This window comes from Sander lucioperca, chromosome 14 (genome assembly GCF_008315115.2).
Source record: "Sander lucioperca isolate FBNREF2018 chromosome 14, SLUC_FBN_1.2, whole genome shotgun sequence".
NCBI lineage: Eukaryota > Metazoa > Chordata > Actinopteri > Perciformes > Percidae > Sander > Sander lucioperca.
Genome location: NC_050186.1, coordinates 14,345,176 through 14,370,460, shown reverse-complemented (window position 1 = coordinate 14,370,460; position 25,285 = coordinate 14,345,176). Strand labels below are relative to the sequence as shown.

Below are 25,285 nucleotides of genomic sequence, written 5' to 3'. Positions count from 1 at the left end.
AGGACACTGATCACAGTGTTAATAAGGACTCTGGATTCAGAGAGAGACTAAAAGGCAGGCAGAGGGCAAACATTAATTGGGATAATTTGACGAAACCCCCTGAATCCAAGTTGGTCTGAGGATAAATGTGGCATCAACAAGGCTCAATGTCCCGAGTGACTGATTTGCAACAGTCCTGATAAAGAATGTGCTGCACGTAGTTAGAGATAATCTGAACACATTAACTTTGTAGCCGCAGACAGTACACGTCTCTGTTGTCCAGTATGCAAACACTGGCGTCTGTGTGTGTCTTCTGTTTTCTGCTGATTTGATAACATCTGCGGTCAGATTCCTCTGTCAAAGCACTTGTCATTGAGACTTGAATGCCTCAGTACGTTTCATTGTGTAAAAGGGATTATGGGCTAACAATTGAGACACACACACACACACACACACACACACACACACACACACACACACACACACACACACACACACACACACTTTTTGATGATTTTGATCTAGGCCACGCTGTCAGACTAATGACACCCTGAAATATAAAATGAACTGCTAAAATGTGGTCAGGACAGACACTTAAAAACGATGGGTAATTGAGACTTTGACACTATGGTTTCGCAGAGCTGAAGTCAGCATGTTTTCCAACAGTCAAATTAAGGTAGTGACTTAATCTGGTCAAGCCCGTGAATCTGATTCCTTCTCTCCATTATCAAATGATGCCACAGCAGTATTTTGTCTTTACTAAACCCATGACAGAATACAAAGTATTTCCACATTTTTCAAGCTTTAGGCTTTTTTCCAGAACCAAAAACATGAGCAAAAGTCTAAGGATTAAATTAAAGGTGCTCGAAGCGATGTTGGGTGACGGCACTTCTTGTTGACATTCAAAGTATTGTCAAACAAAACGGAGGCTAGCTCGCCCCTCCCTCCTCCTCATCCCGTCCTCTCCCCCTCCCTTCCGTGCTTGGTTATTGGCTGGAACGCTGTTTGTTATGTTTGGTGGTGCAGGTTGGCACAGTTTGTTTTTGTTGCCGTTTGTGGAGCCTGGGCTGTCTACAGAGACCCTATTTTTTTTTTACAGTGTGTTCAGGGGACAGGCAGCTAATGGATAGTGAGATGTTTGCTGTATGTGACAAAAAAAGTTGTGCCATCGCTTAGAGCACCTTTAAATCATATCTGCTGTAACAAAAGCATGTCGGCTATCTAGCTCAGTAGTAACCTAACCCAGCATTACTTCGAAGAAGCACATCATTAGCTAACGACATTTCGTGGAGTTACAGGTTACCTCCGTGTTAGCACATCCCCCGTGTTGTGTTTCCTCACTGTGTGGAGGCCGGGTCCTGGGTGCCATCAGAGTTTAGGGTAACGTAAGCAGCTCTGTCCTGCTCTTTATTGGATTTGGTTAGGTTTATATTCCAGCAACCCCAGCCACACTTGTCCAAGACGGTGTTACATTCGGCAGACACACCGGTTAGTCCTCACCCTAAAAGCCTTTTTGTAATGTTAAAAGTTAAAACATACACAAACAATGAAGTATAAATCTAACAAACAGGGTTATCTTAGAATTAAATAAGAGTCTAATCCTACATGTTTCTTTACGATTCTTTATTACTATAATACCAGGGCTAACTCGCTCTACACTTCAATACAAGCGCAATGCTGTTTCTTTATTTCCATGTCTTCTACATGGATCGTCAGCTGGTGAGGAAGCATTATCTTTTCATATCATTTATGTAGCGGTCAAGTAGGGCTGCAACTAAAGATTATTTTCATTGTTGATTAGTTGTTTGGTCTATAAAATGTCAGAGAGCCCGAAGATGACGTCCTCAAAGGTCTTGTTTTGTCCACAACTCAAAGATATTCAGCTTACTATCACAGAGGAAAGAACAAACAAAAAATAATCACATTTAAGAAGCTGGAATCAAAATAGTTGGCGATTAATTTAATAGTTGACAACTAATCGATTAATCTTTGCAGCTCTACAACTCAAGTGCATATTTTAAGGGATAATGGAAACATTAAAAAGTCAGCCACAGACACTGTTTTCATATATATATATATATATATATATATATATATATATATATATATATATATATATATATATATATATATATATATATATATATATATATATATATATATATATAACATTTTATTTATATTTCTCAACATATACAAATCTGTAATAATTTTAATGCGAGAACCAAAAGCTTGACAGGCATTGCAACATGTCGACTTAGGAGCCAACCTCCCAAACTCTCCCGTCTTAAACTGGTTTTTACATACAGTACTGGAAGAGCTTGAACATGTCCTGATAGATGATACAGGAGAGTTGCAGTAGGCAAATCCTGTCAGAGGAAGTCAAATGTTTTCATGATGATCGCACGAAAACGCAACAAAGACAAATGTAGTTAGTGCACAGACAGAACATGAAAGCAACACCACAGTGTAAAAAGTCCTGCATTTTAAAACGTTACTCAAGTACAAAAGTATAAACATCCAAATGTATTAAAAGTACTTATTATGCAAATTTGCCCATTTTAGATAAATGTATACTATTTGATTATGAATAGTGATATGTTAATGTGTTCATCACTTTATTGTTGCAGTGTGTAAAGATGGAGCTGATTTCCACTACTTCATGGCCTATAATCATTCATAATAATGTATTAGTTAATCCTATTTTTTGTATTTTTAATCATTTGAATCTGCAAGGTAGTACTTAGTAACTATAGTTATGAAATAAATGTAGTGGGGTTAAAAAGTACAATATTTGCCTCTGACATGTAGTGGGGTAGAAGTATAACGTAGCATAAAATGTTTATACTCAAGTAAAGTCCCTCAAAATTGTATTTTTAAGTACAGTGCTTGGGCAAATGTACTTAGTTACATTCTACTACTAGTACTGTACTACATATTTAACACACACATATATATATATATTCAGTACATTCCCGCCTGCCTGTTTGAGCTGGTGTGTATCGCGTGTACACGCCCTCATGTCACCACCATCTCTCCGATTAACTGTCTATCTTTAAATAACATCTGCTGACTTAATTAACACGCTGAGACGTGACGAGAGGATTCCACAGAGGCTGAACAAAAGTGTCCCAGAGGAGACCTGGGACACTCAGCGATCACATCTACTTTCCCTGGAAGACTGGCAGATACTGTAGGCATGTTTAGTTACTTCTCAGACGACGTTTTTCATCCCCTTAGTGGGCATTCACACCAAGAAAAGTGATCCGGCGATTTGCCGCAGGGTGGTGAATGAAACAGCCCATTTGTGTGACGTCCTGTTGTTTTCGTAAACCCCCCAACAAAGCACAAGTAGATTTTATATTTCACAATTACTGTTTTCTGACAGAAAGACATACAGAAAAGAGACAAGCGAGACATAGCGAGTGCTTTGTTGTTGCAGGAAACATTTAGCTAACTCCCGGGCAGATCAATGCTTGCATTTCGTTTTTTACCCTCGTAGTGTTTTAAAACTTCCTTGTGTCAGCGATACAGTTTGTGATGTTTCCTGTTTACTGTACGGGACTCTCACACCGCGTCAAACCACAGCTTAAAACAGACTGACAAGTCTGATGTCCGGTTACATGATTGGCCACCGCAGCGTGACGTGGGGTTGCGTTTCTCCAAAAGTTGAGTCAGTCAACTTTTTGCCTGCAGCCTAAACGCGCTACCCCGATTCAAAATGAACGGAAAGACCTGAGTTTTTGACGGACCGTTGGACGGCCGACGCAGGCTGTGTGAACGCATCCTTACTGTCAAGTGAAAACCATGTGCCTCCAGATGTGTTGATGTTGAATGTTTATGATAAACTGAAGGATGAAGTGGTCCTTTATGTGTTGAGAAAAGTGTCCTATTATCTTAAGCTAAATAAAGTCTTTAAAAAGCCTCTTGGATCAGCTGGAAAACGCATCGTCACAAAGCTGAAAACAGGGCTGTTTTTTTAGAGATACGTGGTCCTCACAGGAGAGCCATGCTACAAACATATGATGGTCTTAAAGAATATGATGCATTGTTGTAGAGTAAACTAATCCACAGTATATAAAGGACTTAGATTAGCAGTAAAATGCAACATTCACAATAATACAGCAGTAATATTAATCCAGAAACATCAGATATAATAGGAAAACACTGACAGGCAACATTTTACTGCACAATACATACTTTTACTTAAGTAAGGTTTTGAATGCTGGTGTTTACTTGTAGTCCTGTATTTTCACAGTGTGGTATTAGTACTTTTACTTCAGTAAAGGATCTAAATACTTCCACCACTGTTAATGTTGAAGAGAAAACACTGGAGAAACTCAAGTCCAACAGCAGCTCTCTGTCCTGTTGGAGAGCCTTTTTGTTGTTTAGCCATTCAAATACAACCAGGAAATGATAAAACTAGATACACACAGATTTAAAAGCCAAAATAAAAGTATTTTGTCTTACTTTAGTGGCTAACGAACTGCCTAAATGTAGCATGACTGACAGTGCCAGCTTTAAGGCTCAAGAGCATCGGCCCTCTTGTTTATTTTTGTCCGGTTGTCCAGGGTGACAGAGAAACTCAATTATCCAGCAGATGCAGCAGCAGAAATTGGAAGTGGTTATGTTTTGCATGTTTTGATAACCGATTTCAGATATGGGTATCAGCATTGGTAGGCAAAACATTTATCACGTTCTTGTTCTTTTTGTTGTTGTTGAAGCAGCTTTAAAAGTAGCATTTAGATGAGAAAGTTGCAGCATAGTCTGTGTAAATATTGTAAATATTGAATTTAAGGTGGTAACACAAGTGTAATTGTACATTTTTATTGTAAAACTTAATAATTACATTGTTTTACTTCCCATTTTTTAACAATCGGTCCTTCTTTTGAGCTGGAGAAGATCATTACTCCCACACTTATTTATTTATTTATTTATTTATATATATATATAAAAAAGAAAATTACAAATTGGGACATTTCTAAACAGAGTCTAGACATCTTTAGGCATAAATCTGTTTGTTGTGAAGCGTTCCGACCAGTTACAAACCAGAGCGTTACAGCTTGTTTTGCTTTTATTACCAGACCCTGGGTTGAGCTTTTTATCCATAGCAACGTTTGGAAACCGTCCACATGCCTGCTGATCTCTGTATGTTGGCACAGGTGCTTCCAGGTCACCTTTGGCATCACGGCACTGTCTCTACGTCAGTGTTGGCCCTGCTGGTCAGCTCCGGCCTGCACACACTCACATATAACATCCTGCTGCTTCTAGCAGAATCATTCAACATTTCACTCTTGAGCTGCCTCAGTTACAGACTGGCAGGGTCTCTGCTTTACTGGCCAAACACATATGGAAGCATACCAACTCTCTCCACAGTATCGATCTGCACCAACATGATCTCAAATCAATCGGCCTGTTGTTTTTTTAATCAGTCTATTCTCCGCTTTATCATTACCAGCATTGAAGAGTAGAGCCTTCTAGAGCTGCAATTTACGATTATTTTCTTGATTAATCAATTAGTTGTAGAGAGAGAGCCCTATATAACGTTCTTACGCTGGGTTTTACCGGCAGCTTTTACAATGGCTACGCCACTACCGCTCTGCAAAATCAAACTCAGATTCAACTTTGGAGAACGGGCGGGGGATCTTCTATGCTAATTTAGAGCTAGAAGCCAGACTCATCTTCAGAGCCAGATGTATAATAAGACCAACCAGGTTAGACTCCGTCTGCTGCTCTGCACTCGTGACCGATATCGCGAGACAAGTCTTGTCACATTTTAATCTTGTGAGATTCACACCTCTAACATTTAACACAGCTCTTCTAAACCACAGATTTAATAATAACATGTAAGCTATTTGGGTTTTGATTGCACACATACAAGACTAAAACTATTAAAATCAGCGAGTTGTTGTGATTCCAAGCCAGTCTTGTCATTGTGCTTGCTGAGTTTGAAGCCCCGAAGCTTTGAATCTTTTTAGTGCACAAATAAGAAGAAAGAAGAAAGCCCCAATTAGGCTTCAACTGCCAAGTACTCATTTTATTATTACAGAAGAAACACCAAAATGTGTGTCAGTAAGGTCAAAAACATGCTGATACAACTTGAAATATCTGTTTTTATCCGAAAGTTTTAGTAGTGACCTAGTGTGTCGTGACGTAGTGTGTAGTAGTAGTAGTAGTAGTAGTAGTGTGATTCTCCATTTTTCATTAAACTCCAATTTCTCTCTTTTCATATTGTATGTCCCTTCAATAATGTCCAGCCACTGCCCTAAAGGAAGGGTTGGGTCCTTTAAGCCTTCTCCGCTAACAGAACTTAAACAATAAATTGGTCCTATAGAGCCAGTAGAGCCAATAAAGAAGTCAGCTGGTAAAGTCGGCTATAAAATGATCCATAATCCATTTTATTTTGATGTTACAAACAGCTGGTCGAAATGGCAGAGTTTTAGACGGCGCCTCAACGACCACCTGAAAGCACGGTAACGTTGTAAGGTCAAGCGAGATGGAGAGTGACTGAAGAGAGGGAGCGCCCTAGCCTGGTCCTACCAGACTCTGGTACATTAGCCTGGTCCTACCAGACTCTGGTACATTAGCCTGGTCCTACCAGACTCTGGTCCATTAGCCTGGTCCTACCAGACTCTGGTACATTAGCCTGGTCCTACCAGACTCTGGTCCACTAGCCTGGTCCTACCAGACTCTGGTACATTTCATTTGTACAGAGAGTCTGGCCACTCCTCATTGACAAGTGTTAACTTCCTTGAAGGCGGGTACTCTGTTGAAGTTTAAAACTATTGGATCTGCCCAGAGCCACTCTGGATCTGCCATAACCAATCGCTAACGTTTGGTCGTGACGTCGGCTTAGCATCGCTAGCGTTCGCCTTAGCCAACTCCTTCACCACTAACAGAGCGAGCTGGAAAATCAAACTGTTCCTGAACCCCGTGGGGAGGAGGGCCACGACATCATGGCCACCAACACAACTCAGCAAAGATTGTTCTTGTTCGGGCTTTAACTTCTGGATATTTCGGCAGCGTTGCCACAACGGACCGAATAGCTTCACTCGCATCTTTCTCCGCCGCCATTACGGAACTACAACTCAAACTAGCGCACAACCTCAACGCCATAGTTCTCAGCGTCATCGTTCTCAGCCACTCCCTCTGTTCGCTGATTGGACCGGTAAAGATTTGGCCGGAGAAAACCCACAAATATACCGCAAACCCAGAGGTAGTACTGAAGGAAAATGAAAATTGAGCGGAAGTACGTAGGAGGGCGGAGCCAGGCTAGGAGCGCCCAGCGGCGTTAGAACAAAGCCGTGAATCAGAGGAAAAAAAAACGTGTTTTCGCCGTTTCATCACTAGAAATACAACTGTAGCAAGCATCTCAATATCGCTAGCGTTATCCACATTCATATTTAGACAAAACAAATGATATATCCAGCAACAAAAAAGCCTAAAAGTTGGAAGTTAGAACGGAAGCATAGAGATGCGTTGTTATGGAGATGATACACCGTCTCGTTGGTGTGAACTAGCAGGTTTCAGAACGCTGCAGACCGGCTCGTTGCATGAAGTTGCTAGTTTCAACTCGTCTCGTCTCGTTCTTTGGTCTGAACTCGGCTCAACATACATCATCCCAATACATTACCATTTTCTGACACTCCCAAAATACATGAGATGCAGCAGCGTTCTAGCAGAGTAAATATAATTTAGGTCGCCTGAATCCGAGCATTATGATTGTTTGTAGCCTACTACATTATTGTTGTTGTCAAACTCCCATGAAGCTTTATTTTGAACATAAATCATTTTTAATGACTTCATCACCCACTGGCTGCAAAGGTTCATTAACTCCAAGTAATGGAGTGGATCCTGAGATTATTATGAATTTATTTGTGTTTTGAAACATTGCAGAAAATCTAAATTACGAAGCACATTTTAATATTTGCGGATTTATTTGATTTTTTTATCTTTATTTTATTTCTCCTGACAAGTCTTTTTTTGCAGATACAATGCGTATTGAGTATGTTTACTATCTGCCCCGTGTTCGACTTTACACCTTTCGCCACATGTGGAGAGGGAGACTGTGTGTTTGTTCATAAACACACTTGTTCTCAGTGTGGAGGCCTAGTGGGGTTTTTTTTTTTTGTTCCTCGTCAAGTCACTGGTAGTGCAGCAACGCAGCAGGCTGGTGAATTATGGATGTGATGGGATCCTGGAACCTGTTTTTCTCACCTTCCTCTGATTCATCACGCTTCTCAATACTTCCACTCCCTTTTCTTTGTAGGACACTGTTGGATATCGGATGTGGAGCTTTATTCACACGTTTGCTTTTGTTAAAGCTTGTTTTAAAAGCTGCTTGCACACCAACCAGACGGCTAACCGTTGGCAGAAAAGGCAGTTGGACTGATCAGTCTCCCCGAGTTGATCAAAAAAATGCCTCAGAACACACCAAAGAGACGAGACGTAATACGTCTCCATAACAGCAGGCGGCGCTAATCTGTATTGTCGCCCAAAAATGAAAACCGGCAGCTGATTGGACGAACCTGTCACGTGGGTCTGGTTTCTCCGGAAATTCAAAGACAGACTGTCATGGCGGCTTGTTCAGAATACGATCTCATATTGTACTAAAATAGTTCACCGAAACATGTTTCTGAAAACATTTTAAGCGAGAAATAGGCCGCGCAGTTGCTGAATCTGTCTTCATTTCAGATCGACAAAGGTCAGTTTAAAAGATTTTCGTCAGATTTTCAGAGACTCTAGTCACGCTCATTCCACTCCCCGTTTCCGGGTTAGCACTCTACCAATCAGATGGGTCATTTGAGTCTTATGAGATTATACATGTCAAATCAGCCAAAATGAAGGACGACGGCCTCTCGGACGGACGACGGTGCAGAACACACCGAACAGACTCGAGTCACCGACCTCGCCAGACTTTCCAACGGACAATTATCGGCTCGGTGTGTCTGGGCCTTTAGCTTGGCTCTACGAACTTCACACTTTGGTCCCAACAACTATTGGATGGATTTTAGGGATGTTACGATGCATCGTGAATCGGTTAAAAAAATCGAAATAAATGTGTAAAGAATACAACCAGTTGATAAAAAAAATAAAAAAAAAGAATCGTAATGCAATACGTAACTTGTCCAATACTTTGGTTTATGACCAAATTCCTGCTAATCTAATGCCATTCCCATCAGCGTCAGCTGTACTTTGTATTTATTTTTAAAAGATTATTTTTTGGGGGCTTTTTCCCTTTATTATAGTGACAGTGGATAGACATGAAAGGGGGAGAGAGATGGGGGATGACACGCAGCAAAGGACAGCAGGTCAGATTCGAACCCAGGCCGCTGCAGGACTCAGCCTACATGGGGCGAACGCTCTTATTGGGAGAGCTAGAGGCCGCCCCAGCTGTACTTTGTGTTTAGTGCTAATTAGCAAATGTTAGCATGCTAACACGCTAAACTATTAGATGATGAACATTTAAACTGCTAAACATCAGCATGTTAGCGTGCTGACGTTAGAATTTAGCTCAAAGCACCACTGTGTGGAGAACGTAGAAGAGTGCATGAAGCCTTGTCTAGTCTTGTTTTTCTTTTGTCTTTCGGTATCTATGTCTATATGAACACACGCGTTGGCTGAATTGTTGATGTGGCACAGCGATGACTAAAGTGTTTTGTTGTTTCATCCATTTCCGTGCAGCCAAAGCCTGTTTTTCCCTCCTCACAGACCGGTGTTTAGTTACACACTGCATATTTACAGCTTAACCTCAGAGTTGAGGCGTTTATACAGATACTTATTGCTCCATCTCTTCCCCCTTTCTGTTTCTTCCCTTTTTCTGCACAGAGAGCAGCCCATCTTCAGTACCCGGGCCCACGTCTTCCAGATCGACCCAAACACCAAGAAGAATTGGGTTCCCACCAGTAAACATGCTGTCACGGTCTCCTACTTCTTCGACTGTACCAGGAATGTATATCGAATCATCAGTCTGGATGGATCTAAGGTGTGTTTGAAGCACTTAAGCACGCAAAACCGTGTTTGTGTATTTATATGTGCAGTGGTGGAATGTAACTAAGTACATTCACTCAAGTACTGTACTCAAGTAAAAATTTAACGTACCACTCCACTACAGTTTACAGAACTAATTAACTTTTTACTCCACTACATTCATCTGACAGCTTTAGTTACTACTTACTTTACACGTTAAGATTTTTGCACACAAAACACATTTTAGTTTATAAAATACACAATGTTTTATTAGAAATTAAACTACCCAACAATATAACGGCCTACAAATACAGCTGAAATGATTAGACCATTAAACACTTAGTTGATTGACAGAACTGTTTGGATCGTTTCCAGTTTCTAAAATGTGAGGATTTTTCTGCATCGAGTACTATAAACTTTTAATACTTTAAGTACATTTTTCTGATGATACTTACATACTTTTACTTAAGTAACATTTCCAATGCAGGACTTTTACTTGTAACAGAGTATTTCTTTTACAGAGGGTATTAATACTTTTATTTTAGTAATGATCTGAATACTTCTTCAGTCCAACTTAACTTGTGTGGTGCAATATATCAATATATCCCACCTCGACCCAGCTCGTCTGACTTGTTTGCCTCGGCCTGGCCTCTCTCGGCGCTGAGGCAGTGAAGGAGGCGCTCAGGCCTGTCATATCTATGTGGCAGTGATTATTTTAGTCTTGAGAGAGGTGCAGGGGTGGAGTTAGCATAGTTATGTAAGAGCGTCTCTGGGTGACTGCTGCTGCTGTTGAACCAGCAAGTTTGCGCTGTGTTCTGCTGGAAATAGCAGCGATTGGGTGGGAGGACGTTATTATGCAGACAAACAATAAGTCTTCTCAGCAGAGAAAAAGAAAATCGAGACAGATGCCACACAATGGAATATCATTCTGGTTGAGTTTCTTTCCAAATTCTTGAAGTGAGAAAACATTTTTTGAAATGTGTTTTTGAATCTTGGAAATTAAAATGTCAGCGGACTTCCTAAACCAGTTTAAACTTGTGACCCCTTAAAACAAAACAGTGCCTACCATTTGTGTTCAGTTTAACCAAAGACTGATTGTTTTACTAGAATATTCTGTAATTTCCAAGACAAAAAAGAAAGATGGAAGTCTAAAAAATATTACTTTGTGTAGCATAAATGTTTTCTCCTTCTGTTATTTGTCTTGCAACACTTCAAATTTATCTTGTGACCCTGTGTGGGGGTCCTGACTACTGTAAACATCTTCATTAGAAAAACAAAGATTCTTTTAACCAAGTTGTGTATACAGTATATACAATATACAGTTGTGTTCAGAATAATAGAAAAAAAAGTGAATAATGCTTAAAATTCTTAGAATAGCTTTTAATTCCATAATATCAATGCATTGGGAACACTGCACATTCAATTCCAAATCAAAACATGACCAAAGTTGATCAAGTTTGTGTGAAAAAGGAATATTAGGCTGTTCAAAGAAATAGCAGTATTTGCATGTTTCTTTTACAAACTCAAACATTTACTGTATAAACTGAAAAATGTCTCAAGGGTTTGCTTTACTTTGAATCACTGCACTAATATTTAGTTGCATAACCATTATTTCTGAGAACTGCTTCACATCTGTGTTACATGGAGTCGACCAACTTCTCAGAAACAGCATTTTTGATGTCACCCCACAAGTTTTCTATGTGATTGAGGTCTGGGGATTGGGCTGGCCACTCCATAACATCAATCTTGTTCATCTGGAACCAAGACTTTGCTCGCTTACTGGTGTGTTTTGGGTCATTGTCTTGTTGAAAGACCCATTTCAAAGGCATTTCCTCTTCAGCATAAGGCAACATGACCTCTTCAAGTATTTTGATGTATTGAAACTGATCCATGATCCCTGGTATGCGATAAATAGGCCCAACACCACAGTATGAGAAACATCCCCATAACATGATTTTTGCACCACCATGCTTTACCGTCTTCAGTGTACTGTGGCTTGAATTCAGTGCACGGGGGTCGTCGGACAAACTGTCTGCGGCCCCTAGACCCAAAAAGAACAATTTTGCTCTCATCAGTCCACAGAATGTTGCCCCATTTCTCCTTTGGCCAGTCAAGGTGTCCTTTGGCAAATTTCAACCTATTCAGTACATTTTTTACTATTTCAGGACACTATTTTTTCAGCAATGGGACTTTGCGGGGGCTTCTAGCTGATAGCTTTGCTTCACATAGCCTTCTTCTGATCATAACAGTACTCACAGGTAATTTTAAGTCTTCTTTGACTTTCCTGGAGCTGATCATTGGTTGAGCCTTTGCCATTTTGGCTATTCTTCGATCCATTCGAATGGTAGTTGACTGTTTTTTCCCACGTCGTTCAGGCTTTAGATGCCGTTTCAAGGCATTTGAAATCATTTTGGCTGATCAGCCTATAATTTTCTGCACTTCTTTATATGTTTCCCCCTCTCCAATCAACTTTTTAATAAAAGTCCCCTGTTCCTCAGAGCAGTGTCTGGAACGACCCATTTTGCTGAGTATTTCAGTGTGAAATGCACTATAACCAGCATGCACAATATTTGCTTCCTTCCTTCCTTAAATATGGGCCATAATTGACACGTTTCTTCACAGAATCAATCACCTCACTAATTGAACACAACACTGCTATTATTTTGAACATGCCCCTTTCAATTACAGATTAAATTACACAGAATGAGCAGCATGCATGTCATGACTGTTGGGTCTGTTGGTTTTCTATGACTCTACAACACTTACTAGTAATCACTAATATCACTTCTACCAAAAACTTTGATTTATGAGGTTAGTGATGTTGGACTGCTATTATTTTGAACACAACTGTATGTGTGTGTGTGTGTGTACACACACACACACACACACACACACACACACACACACACACACACACACACACACACACACACACACACGAACGAACGAATATGCAGTGTTTCCTCTGGTTTTGGGTTCGATAGTTGACTGCTGTACACTATTGCATTTACAAACTGACTGTCATAAAAGTCACTTTTAAAAAAAAAAAAAAGCTATGACTGTTTTGCCAGTTTTTAGTAAATCGATTCTTCCGATTGCATCTTCAAGCAGATTTTATTTATTTATTTTTCCATCTGTTTCCTTCCATTTTGGGGCACATCTCTCTCTTCGCTGCTTACTCCTTACAGCCTTCACATTCTGTCAAACTGCTGAGAGTGTAACGCATGTGTGAGTGTCTCTGCCAATACACATGGAGTTGCCAAATAACTTTTGAATTTGTGGTGAAATTTTGTGCAACATGGCGATTTCCTGTCACAGGATGTCATCTGTGTCAAGCTACTCACATGTAAAAAATGTCAGAGTTACATTTTAAAAATATGTGACAAAACAATCTCAACTCAAAGTCCTCTCACTCACTTGTTCTGGAGCTTTCAACCATGTTCTCATCTGCTGTTCTGTTGAGCTCAACTTAAATGTGTGATTCAGTCAAAATCTTCAGAAAAGCGAGTAAGAGGATCTTGAGTTAAGATCTGTTTCCAATATCAAGAATAAACTAATGAATATTAAAGGCATTTTAAAGCTATAGTGTGTAGTTTGTCGCCCCCGTAAGGGAATTCTAAGTAATGACAACAACACTGTCGCTGCATCCACATGATACAAGCCTTCAGTGATCACGTGTCACCCCCACCCCTCCTACACGCATTTGCTTGTAACCAAGGAGGACACGGAAGATTAAAAATATATGATGGACTCTTCAGAAGAGGTAATTCTCTTCGCTTGATTTTCTGCCCGCGAAAGTCACCGGACGACACAATTTTGTGACATACTGAGAAATACAGAGAGAGTTGTGTGGAGCTGATGGTCTTAGTTAGCTTTGTATCAACTCATTTGGCAATTGCTTGAATGAAACAGATGTTCATTAATATCTAAGCACTAAAGCTTTAACGGTGAATAATGTTTTTTCGCCTCTCTCCCAGCTCGGCTAGTGAGTCCTCCCACACTGATCAATAACATGACAGTCAGTTGGACTCACTTCAGAACTCCTCATTGACTGCTTCCTGTTTAACACACACACACACACACACACACACACACACACACACACACACACACACACACACACAGTAGCTATCAAGACATCCAGCTGCTCTCGCCAAACCCCAATTACAGCCATTTCCTGAGTCACTCAACAATATATTTCCACTTTTTGAATTGGGTTTGTCCTCAACAGGCCATTATCAACAGCACCATCACCCCCAACATGACGTTCACCAAGACGTCGCAGAAGTTTGGCCAGTGGGCCGACAGCCGGGCGAACACCGTCTATGGCCTCGGCTTCTCATCTGAGAGCAACCTGGCCAAGGTGAGAACACTCGGACCCACAGCGGAGTCCTGATTTTGATCTAAGTGTGTTTGCTTTCCCGGTTAAAAAAAACAAAAAACAAGGACATTGTTGTTGAGCTGTAGTATAACTTCCTATTACTTTTAGTTTGCAGAAAAGTTTGCCGAGTTCAAGGAGGCAGCACGGATAGCAAAGGAGAAGTCTCAGGAGAAGATGGAGCTCACCAGCACTCCATCTCAGGTAACAAACACCATCACTGCATCCTGTTGCGTACTTTGAAGAAGTGAACTTTAAGGTTCAGCTGTATTATCATTATAAGACAGGATTGCACGATGAAACACAGTTGCAGCTCCCTCCATGCAACACACACAGACAATGTATAAACAAATATTCAAACATTTAAATTAGAATAGACTGAAACAAAACAAACAAAGCATATAAAAAGCAGCGCTAAACGCAGGATTATAAAGGAAAACGTAATTATATTTAAAAAGAAGATATACAGCTACGTATACACACAGAAAATATGTAGAGTTAACCATAACAACAACAACAACCATACAGACAGGTTTCCAGTTAAAAAGAGTTCAGGATGGAAAACGTATTGCCACAATGTCATGATAGCTTATCTAGTTGGACATTTTCAGTGTTTAGAAATAAAGGCTAGAAACAAATTCTTTGTGGCACTCATCCTCGCAGTTCCAAAACTTTTCTACTACACAGCTCACGTTGATAGATATCTGTCGGCTCTAGCTAGCTAACATGACAAATGGAATTGGAGTAAGACAAGGCAGCTAGTAGCAGTGATAATGCTAACCGAGACTACACAAAGTTACTCTACAGGTAGTCTCGCATTGTCAGACCTTCCTCCACAGCGCTGCAGAGGAGGGTCTGGCTAGTCCACACAGCATTCTGGGATGGGAGAAAAACGCGCTCAGGTTTATTGGCATTTCTTTTAAACCAATCAGAATCGTCTTGGGCGGTGCTAAGCGCCAGACGGAGCCCCGGTGCCGCTGCAAAACAGCTTCCGGAAGGAACTTGTTTTGGTGGAACATGTATGTTCAAAAGTTGTTTTAGTCGTGCAACAGAAAACTCAGATTGGACAGATTTACCATAGTCCTCATACATTCACAAGAGTTTAAAATTATAACACAAAGAAAGCGGAAGGTAACGGACACCTGGCCCGAAAGAAAGGACATCCAGCGGAATTTCTGGCGGCAACGGAGCAATCCCGGAAGTGGAACGTCGTGGATATAGACTACTCTACAGGTAGAGAGAAATTACCAATGTGTCCTATGCTAAAGTACTGAAGCCCTTTTCTCCTCATACAAGTAACGTTAGCAATAATAAGTAACGTTAGCATATATGAATTTCCTTCTGTTTTGGCTGCTGCACGACCTTAAAGCATCAAACTGTCGTCATTCTGGATGTTATATTAGTAATGTCAGGTTGTATGAACTTCCTGCTGTTTGCCATCAAAATACACCAGACATTGCATCTACAGATGTGGAGCCAGATGTTTTCTATTAGTGCAGGAGCTCATAGAGCAGCCCAAAGCTCACATGCACCTTTAAAACAGATGTTTCTGCCGCACCAGTTCCTGTGCAAAACTATTCACCCCTTTAATTAAAAATCCAGGGCTTTGACCAGATTGCTAGATGCTAACAGCTAATCCTGACCTAACGGAGAGTTTCTTGTTGAGCCTTCACTTTCTGTACCTCAGTTTACAGTTTAGGGCACAAAAACTCTTCATCTTGATCTCATCTTAAGCTCTCAGTCATTCTGGTTCAACATTTTCCATTCAGAATCAATGTTAGTTCGATGGCAACGTTTGTAACGAGCCCCATGCGACACCAAAGCCAACCTAGAAGAATTAGAAATTGATGAGAAATGAATGCAATCATGTACTAAGCTGTTTTATGTTTCACTCAGCATTACGCTCACATTACAGCCACTACGCTAACACATTTTGGCTTGTTTTACCTCTCCCTAAATAATCCTCCCCAGGGTGGTGCTGTAAAAAGGAATGTGTTTTCAGTCAGCAAAGCTGGTAAAAAGAAGGTAAAAAGAAGTGGAGAGATCATTTTCATGACTCCGATGGCCCTTTTCCCCCCAGTTTTACCCCCCGTTACCAATGCAAACTCCCCTCAGGGAGGTCTCCTCCTCTGCAGCATTCTTGCAAAAAAAATTCTTAACAGTGTGAGCACAATGATGGACTAAAACCGCGTCAATCTCTAACAACTTTGTCTATCATCCTAATGTCAGACTAACAACCACAGGAACCCCGTCTCTGTGAATTCTTCCCGCATTACCCTCCGGTTCTCCTTTCATGCTCTCAAAAAGTGACAGTCAGCTACAATTAGGGATGTTTGAGGAGCTGCCAATTACAAATGACAACGATTACATTAGATAAATTGAAAAAGGAGACGCACTGTCTTCATCAAAATGGAGTCCTAGTTCTGAAATGTGTCTGCAAATATTTCTGAGCTCCACAGGAGTTTAAAGATGTAACGTTAACCCAGCAGCTCGGGCACAAAAAAGCTTTTAGCATCCCTAACTACATTACAGCAGAAAATCCTGTTCGTTTTTGAGAGCACGGAATCATTAACACTTTGTTGATTGTTGATTTGTTGTGTCTGATAATCCAAATTTAAAGCGTAACTCTCGCCAAAATGCAACCTAGGGTCTTTTGGTGAATGTACCCGAGTCAAACCTTTGTTTAAAAGCATATTTAGGACGGAAGCGCCACTTTTAAGATTGACCGTATTTTCGTTTTTCGGTCAAATGGCCTTTTGAATGGGAGTGCTAGGGGCACTTTTATGCTAGCCTCAAAATAGCTATTTTTTAAACACTAAGAAGGCTCGACACAACATGAGACTTTGCTCGAAGTATCACCAGGGGCTCTACACCTTAACTACACCGGTGCACAAGGGATATACTAAATCTGTGGCTACTTGTTTTGATATTGACTCGTTTTGACTGCCGAGGTGGTAGCGGCCGGAAACAAGAGCTATGGTGAGTTGTTCAAAACCTTTTTTAGTAAACTCTGGGTACACAAACAATGTTGTCGACGCTTTCGTTAAGGTGTAGAGCCCCTGGTGATACTTCAAGCAAAGTTTCATGATGTGTCGAGCCTTCTTAGTGTTTTAAAAATAGCTATTTTGAGGCTAGCATAAAGTGCCCCTAGCACTCCCATTCAAAAGGCCATTTGACCGAAAAACGAAAATACGGTGAATCTTAAAAGTGGCGCTTCCATCCTAAATATGCTTTTAAACGAAAGTTTGACTCTGGTACATTCACAAAAAGACCCTAGGTTGCATTTTGGCGAGAGTTACACTTTAAAGGAATAGTTCAGCCATTTGGGAAATTACCTTGTTCGCCTTCTTGCCGAGAACTACTCTTATGTCTGTACAAGACATATGAAGCTACAGCCAGCAGCCGGTTAGCTTAGCTTAGCTTAGCATAAAGAGTAACACGGGACGCCCTGGTAGCTCACCTGGTGGAGCGTGCGCCCCATGTACCAAGGCTCAGTCCTTACTGCAGGATTCGATTACAACCTGCAGCCCTTTGCTGCATGTCTTCCCCTTCTCTCTCTCTCTCTCTCTCTCTCCCCTTTCCTGTCTACAACTGTCCTATCAATTAAAGGCCAAAATACCCCCAAAAAAGAAATCTAAAAATTAAAAATAAATAAAAAGAGTGGTAACAGGGGGAAACAGCTAGCGTGGCTTTGTCCAAAGGCAACAAAATCAGTCTACCAGCACCTCTAAAGCTCAATAATCAACATGCATGTTAATCTTGTTTAATCTGGTAGGTTAGTTTGTAGTTTGTTACCTTTTGAACAGTTTCCGCGTGTTTCCAGTCTTTATGCTAAGCTAAGCCTCGCCTGACTCTAGCTTCATATTTAGAATACTCTCAGCGTGAAAGTGAATAAACTTTTTTCCCCCAAATGTTTTGCTTCAGCAAAAACTCCATGTATTATTTTTATTTTTTAATTTTTTTCTAATTCTATTTTTTTTTTTCCCGGATTTACTCGATGTGTCGAAGCAGGAGTCGGCCCCTGGTGATCTGCAGTCACCTTTGACCTCAGAGAGCATCAACGGTACAGAAGAGGAGAGAGTCACACCAGACACAACGCAGCACACCGAACCCAGAGCAGAGCCTTCCCAGAATGCACTGCCCTTCTCACACAGGTAACCAAAGCCAGGTTAACACAGAACCAGTCACAAACAATGTTTCGCCAAATATTGTCTTCCTCTTATCACAGTTGTGTTTTTGTCAAATAACGTTTTAATCGGTAACGCATCCTGATCATGAAATCATCTCATTCAGGAGTGTAAATGAGAGTTCCTTGTTCATTAGCTACTCTCTAGAGTGCTGATTTAAAATGAAATTGGCACAGTGCAGCTCAGAGCGCTGCAGCTCATGTCGATTCAATCATTCATTATTAATCTGCCTCCCCGGGCCTCTGGACAGCATTAAAGCATTACATTAAAACGCTACGCATGCTTCCCTATTAATTATAAACCACTAAATGAGTGGAGATAGTTTTGTCAGCTGTGCTTCAGGGGATATTAATGCAGCAGAAAGACGTAGCTTTAAAAAGTTAGAACCGCGTAGAAATGAAAGCTTTCTACAATGCTTTTTTCACAATGTTAATGGACTAGGGTTGGTTGCAGCCCTTCTGATAGCCTTCTCTCTCCCTCACATCCCAGTTCGTCCAACATCAATAAGCACTGGGAGGCAGAGCTGGAGGCACTTAAAGGGAACAACGCCAAGCTGACGGCGGCTCTGCTCGAGTCCACGGCCAACGTCAAACAGTGGAAACAACAGCTGGGGGCCTATCAGGAAGAAGCCGAGAGGCTACACAAACGGGTAACTGCACAATCTCACTGATTTGTTGAAAGTAGGGCTAGAGCTATAATCGGGCCTTAAAAGTTAGGCCCGACAAGGCCCGAGCCCGACAAGTACATTTTGATTGACAGCTTCAGGGTTCATACGTTTTGAAAAAAACCTGGAAAAGTTATGGAATTTGAAAAATGCAAATTCCAGGCCTGGAAAGATTTTGGGAAAATAAAAAGACCCAGAAAGTTTTGGAAAAGTCATGGAATGTCTTTTAACACAGCATAATAATATGTGATTGATTTAAAAAAAAATCGTTTAATAAAAAATGTATTTCACGTCGTCCTAACCTCAACGTTCTATTCGGGGCGCGATATTACGAATCCCACTATGAACCACATAAATTGTCATTCATTTTCTTGTTAAACCTCTGAGGGTAAACTTTAACAGATTTTTATTCTTATTGTACAATGTCGACTGACATTTTCAGGAATACACAGTCATGGAAATTTGCCAAAAAGTCATGGAAAAGTATTGGTTAAAATGCGTATGAACCCTGCAGCTTCTTAAAAGCCCGAACCCGTTTACAGCCCAACATTATTCAAATGTGCGCACGCACACAGCTCTTTTGCCTTTTGTCAGGAATGAGTCATTTATAAAAAAAATTACATAATTTATTCATGACTAACGTAGGCTATAGGTCACTTGGAAGTTGGAACAAAGAAATAAAATAAGTCCTCCAGAGGCCAGCCTCTGTTTCACCTCCTCAGCATCCATTTTCGCGCTAATCGAAACGCATCACCTGACCGCTCATTTACCGCGCAACCCGGAGCGCAAGCCCGAGCCCGAGCCCGAGCCCGAGCCCGAGCCCGAGCCCGGCCCGGCCCAAGCCCGAGCCCGTGTAAAATGATAGATGGGTTCGGGCAAAGATCTTCAGCTCTAAGTAGGGCTGCTCGATTATAGGAAAAATCCTAATCACTATTATTTTGGTCAATATTGAAATCGTGATTATTTAATTTGATCACTCGTTGACTTTTCGAAAGATGTTGCGTTTATTAAACTTAAAATAAAACCGTTAAACAAATCAACAGTGAAAACACCTTAAATTCTGATATTTCACTTAATACTTTTCCTGTTTTTTTTTGTTTTTTTTTTCCAATCAAAACACCAAGACAAAATTAGAGTTTACTTGCAAAATGTAATGTGCAAAATAATAGTTCCTCGTTGATATTGTTTTTGTGATCGTTAGGAGCCAAAGATCATCATTGCGATAAAAATTTGATTCATTGCACAACCCTAATTGAAATTAAAATGTTGACCATGTTGTGATGGAGATTTTTGTTGTATTCCAGGTGACGGAGCTGGAGTGTGTGAGCGGCCAAACAACAGTGATTAAATCCCAAAAGACCGAACTCAACCAAACGATAGAAGAGCTGGAGTCGGCTTTGAAGGCCAAGGAGGAGGTACGAGGAGTGTAGACGCGTTTGTGTACGGAGAAGAGTTCCACATCTTGTTTAATCTTTGCTCTTCCCTTTTTAATAACTTCCAGGAGTTGGAGAGACTTAAAGCAGAGGTGGAGAGTGCCAACGACTTTCAGTCTCAAAAAGACTCCCTTACACAGAAACTACAGGTGAGTAGGCTAATGCACCGTACCTACAGTAACATCGGCAGCCGATTAGCATGTTGCTGCTAATGCTGCATTCACGTCATATTCTACAGCAGGGGTCACCAACACGGTGCCCGTGGCCACCAGGTAGCCCCCAAGGACCACATGAGTAGTCCTCAGGCCTGTTCTAAAAATGAAAATTGAATATTGACATTATCTGTTTACCACCTTGTTAAGTCATTGTTGATAATTATTGTGAGAATCATTAATCATTAATAATCATATATAACTAAAGGCAAACTGAGCAAATTAGTTATTTCAGAAGAGCGTATCAAACTAGTAGCCCTTCGTATGACTCAGTACCCATGAAGTAGCTCTCAGTTTCAAAAAGGTTGTAAATATGAGCAGCTGAAACTCAAGACTCCATATATGGTGAATTTCAAATATCTCCCAGTGAAAAGAGCTCAGAAGGCTCCACAAACGGGTACCAAATTGGCCATAAAGCAATCATTTCCTGCAGTTCAGGGTTCATAAAATCCAATAAAAACAATTCTACAGTCAATACAGCTATTTTAAAAAAAGGAGCTGTGTATCCTGAGCAGTGTGATATATCTGGTTAAACTGGTTAATATATATTTAAATGACCATCCTCTGAGTGGAAACAACTAAATGAGAGCAGAGCGATACTGATACGTTGGATATAAGCTTATTGCAGATATCGGTATAAGCGTATGTGTCGCCCAATAAGTAACAAGAACCTCCAGTAGATATGCTAAAATATGCTTTAGGCCATTTAGAAACAGTGTCTTTATTACAATTCTATGGAAATCAGCCTCAACAATCCTGTATTGGTGTGGGGATAGTTTTTCACATCTTCCTATTCTGCAAACATGGCATGAATGCAGCACTTAAACCTCAGACGAGCCTCAGTTCAGAGTTTTACGTTCAGACAGGACAATTCCATCAAAGTTTTAACCATTTATTGCAGTAATACACATTTTATTTTGGCGATGTGTTCTTTTTAGTATAAAATTCCCTTTTTGTGTTTCCTGTTGAGCTGCATTGGAAGGATGCTAACAAAACAGGGAATTTGTCTAATTTGTCGTCTAATTCAGACTGTTGAAGCCTCATATTAGCTTCAGCTAAATGTTGGAATGTATATTTGCTTGTGCCCCATCATTTACATTTAAAGCACATTAGGAAAAGATCTTTTAGTTTGAGTTTTTAATGGCTGTAGGAACAGGAGGAATGATTACAGCAGATTCACGGTACATATGGCCACCTGACTTCTGTTTTAGGACATTTTGAATCTATTCTTTAAAGAGGAACTCCGGTGGTCGGCTTGGCTCAGTTGGTAGAGCGGGCGCACATATACGTACGGTTTATGCCTCGACGCAGAGGTCTAGGGTTCGACGCAGAGGTCTAGGGTTCGAGTCCGACCTGTGACGATTTCCTGCATGTCTTCCCCCTCTCTCTCTCCTTTCTCACCTAGCTGTCCTGTCCATCAAAGGTGGAAATGCCCCGAAAAATAATCTTGAAAAAAAAAAAAAGAGGAACTCCGTTGATTTTATACTACTGCATATGTGAAAAGCCTTGGATGGTTTAAGAGTTTAAAACTAGTTTGATGCACAAAAATGAAATACTACTGGCAATATTTTTATTGTCGTGACAAATGCAATATCCCCCATAGTTGTAACAGACACATTACCCTTAGGATAGTGTTTGTAACCTGTATATTTATTACTTCTCTTCTCCTCCTGATTTACAGTAGTACTCATACTCCAGTTACAGTATCTACATTTTTTTTGGTCTTATTTTAATTTATTTACCTTGTATAATCTTTTTCTATTTTAGTCGGTGTGCTTTTCTTTGCCCTTAACTTTTTCTTTTCCTTACTCAAGGAGCCTGCACAAGAATCCCTATGTGCCTGGACAGCTTGGTGTATGCAATACAAATCTTGAATCTTTAAAATTCTGACAGGCATGGTCTTTTTTTCTTCTTTTTTTTCTGTAAGTGTTATTTTTTTTTCATAAAACGTGTTGTTTGTTTTCAGGACATGGAGTCGAGGAACCAGACGCTGGAGGCCCAACTGAACAATCTGGAGCAGCGTCTGGAGAGCAACCAGCAGGAGAGGGAAGCCTTTCGCAACAGCCTGCGCTCGCTGCTGGAGCTGCTGGACGGAAAGCTCTTCGAGCTGACAGAGCTGCGGGACACGCTGGGGAAGCTCCTCGAGAACAGCTAGAGAGGCGAACACACGTCCGAACACGTCGTCACCAACATCACCACAGCCAGCGCTCGGAGGAGAAACCACCTGCATGTCGGCATTCACGTCGTCACTGACACGTAACTTGAAAATTAAGTTGTTTTTTTTTCACATGTATACGATAACGTGTAAAGGTTTACACACGACTTTATGCATTAACGGTACACACTTGTTTCGCTACGTCACATCGGTACACGTTTACAAACGAGCCAAGTAAAAGAGGCTTTGCTTGGACCATGCCTTCCCTCCGCTCCACTCTGGAATAACACGAAAAACTCCGAATGAATCCATTTTGATTGTTTTTTGTTTGTTACTTGAATATCGTTTGCGGGGGACATTTTGTTTTTTGCTCCTTCAATCATGCATGACTTTTATTAAAGACGAGCTGCATATTCTTTTTTTTTTTCCCGAGCTACGCTTTGGTGTGTTCTGAAGTCACCTGGAGCCAATGATTGTTGTTCTTTCTCCCCATCTTTTTTTTTTTTTTTTTTTTTTCCCCCATTGTCAGCCAAATGAACATTTGGGAATCAGATGAGAAGGGACTCATTTTTAGTTATTCGAACTCTGGAAGGTGACAGGGCGCTTCGAATGTCTTGAAGAGACAAATGTTCCTCCTGTGACTGAAATTCACAGAGGGACTGCAAAAAAAAAAAAAAGCCGGGGAGAACTTTGTCTCTTATACTCTTCTTATACAATATATGAGCAATACAAAAAAAAGGGAGCATCAGAGGGTAAATAAACACTTTCCACTCTCACTTTCAGGTAATTTTACTCCTCTCTCGGATGCGTTTAGACCACAAGCAAGATTTTATTCACTTTCTTTCTATACACATTTTTTAAAGAATATAAACAAATTCATAGTGCACTTGTAAAAATGGGGTTTGTGTGTTTGGGTGAATCTTTCTTTCTCCTCTTGCTTCTGTTGTGACTTGAATTGCAATGACTGAATCCTTTTTGTTGTTAATTTATTACTGTTACTGAAGATGAAAGTTGTACAAAAACAAAGATCTTTATTTACATCTCGTTTTCACTTAATCTTTTTTTTTTTTTTTTATTGTCTGGTACGTGGGTGTCAGGTAGTTTTTTGTGTGTGTGGAAAAACTGGCAATATTTTTGAACTATTTATGAAAATGAAATGAGAATATAACAACCTGCGATTGCAGGTTGGATTTGCAGAGAATCTTTTTTTCTTTTGCCAAATAACCTTTTTCCTGTACAGATTAGAATTGTTGCTGATGTTGCCTTTGGTACAGAGATGCATCAAGAGTAGCTAACTAGCAGTATTTTAGGTTTTGTGGGATTTACTATTGCCAAAAAAAATTCAGCAACATTAAGAGGAATAGTATATACACATGAAGAACACTATTTAAGGGCTTGTTGTTGGTTCGGGTACATTTGGGAGACTTGAATGATTTTAGCGGTGACTTTATCACGTTGAAAATTACGACTATATTACAGCTTGAAAAGGGAAAAAAAAAAACATTTGAATAAGACTTTTAAATGTTGATTATACCACATGCTTAAAAACACAAATTGTAATTTTGAGTTTATAGTAAAAGAAAACCAAATGCAACTCATGCTGTCGTGTCGTTCTTTCACATTCTGATGTCATGGCTTCTGTAATCTGTACATTAATAAACACTTATATCTACATTATAGTGCGTTTATAAGCCATTTTTTTTATATTTAGAAACCGTTTACAAATGTTAAATGGGGGACTTAAGTGAAGTTGTCAACCTTCATACACCAAGGACCATTCAAAGACATGTTGGTGCTTGATTTTATTTTGAAAGGAAAAAATATATAGAATTGGGATATAGAAAGCAGAGAGGAATGTCATGATAGGAACCAAAAAGCAACAAAAAACCAACCTTATAAAGTACATTTACATTTGTATGCTTTTAAAAATCATTTTAAAATATGAAGTCTCAATAAATACTCCAATACATTTAGGCATGCGGATATATTTCTTTAAATTTCATTACAGTACTTAATAAAAAATGCCTTTTTCTTAATCTTAATTATTGCACTTACGTTGTGATGGGTTCGTCCTAAAACCAGTCACATGCATAAGGTCATAAAGGGTTAAAAGGACAAGTAGTGTCATGTTCAGAATCGGAGAAAATCTACACGTTAAACAAAAAAGGGGTTTTAAAAGCACAATGGTTTCATAAACTCAAATTAAAAAGATGAAAAAAAGGACAGAGCAGTGTGAAGGAGTTACTGTCACTGAGCAAATATCTGCTGCCAACGTTAGATGATGTCAAAAATGTTTAATAGCATTAAA

General features: G+C 40.1%; 1 protein-coding gene across 5 annotated transcripts in view; it reads left to right on the top strand.

Moving 5' to 3' along the window:
* The window catches only part of LOC116063036 (homer protein homolog 1), a 29,717-nt gene extending 5,146 nt beyond the window's left edge, over nt 1-24,571 (top strand). Inside the window, exons 2-10 of one of the 5 annotated variants that reach the window (XM_031317900.2) lie at nt 9,808-9,964; nt 14,180-14,311; nt 14,438-14,530; nt 16,298-16,351; nt 18,338-18,480; nt 19,003-19,162; nt 20,482-20,592; nt 20,679-20,759; nt 22,789-24,571. In XM_031317900.2, coding sequence (XP_031173760.1) covers nt 9,808-9,964; nt 14,180-14,311; nt 14,438-14,530; nt 16,298-16,351; nt 18,338-18,480; nt 19,003-19,162; nt 20,482-20,592; nt 20,679-20,759; nt 22,789-22,977 — 1,120 coding nt within the window. In that variant the 3' untranslated portion in view covers nt 22,978-24,571. Of the gene's footprint in view, nt 1-9,807; nt 9,965-14,179; nt 14,312-14,437; nt 14,531-16,297; nt 16,352-18,334; nt 18,485-19,002; nt 19,163-20,481; nt 20,593-20,678; nt 20,760-22,788 lie in introns of those variants that run through there. The other 4 variants (XM_031317899.2, XM_031317901.2, XM_031317902.2 and 1 more) reach the window with 4 other exon arrangements.
* The last annotated feature ends 714 nt before the right edge of the window (nt 24,572-25,285 follow it).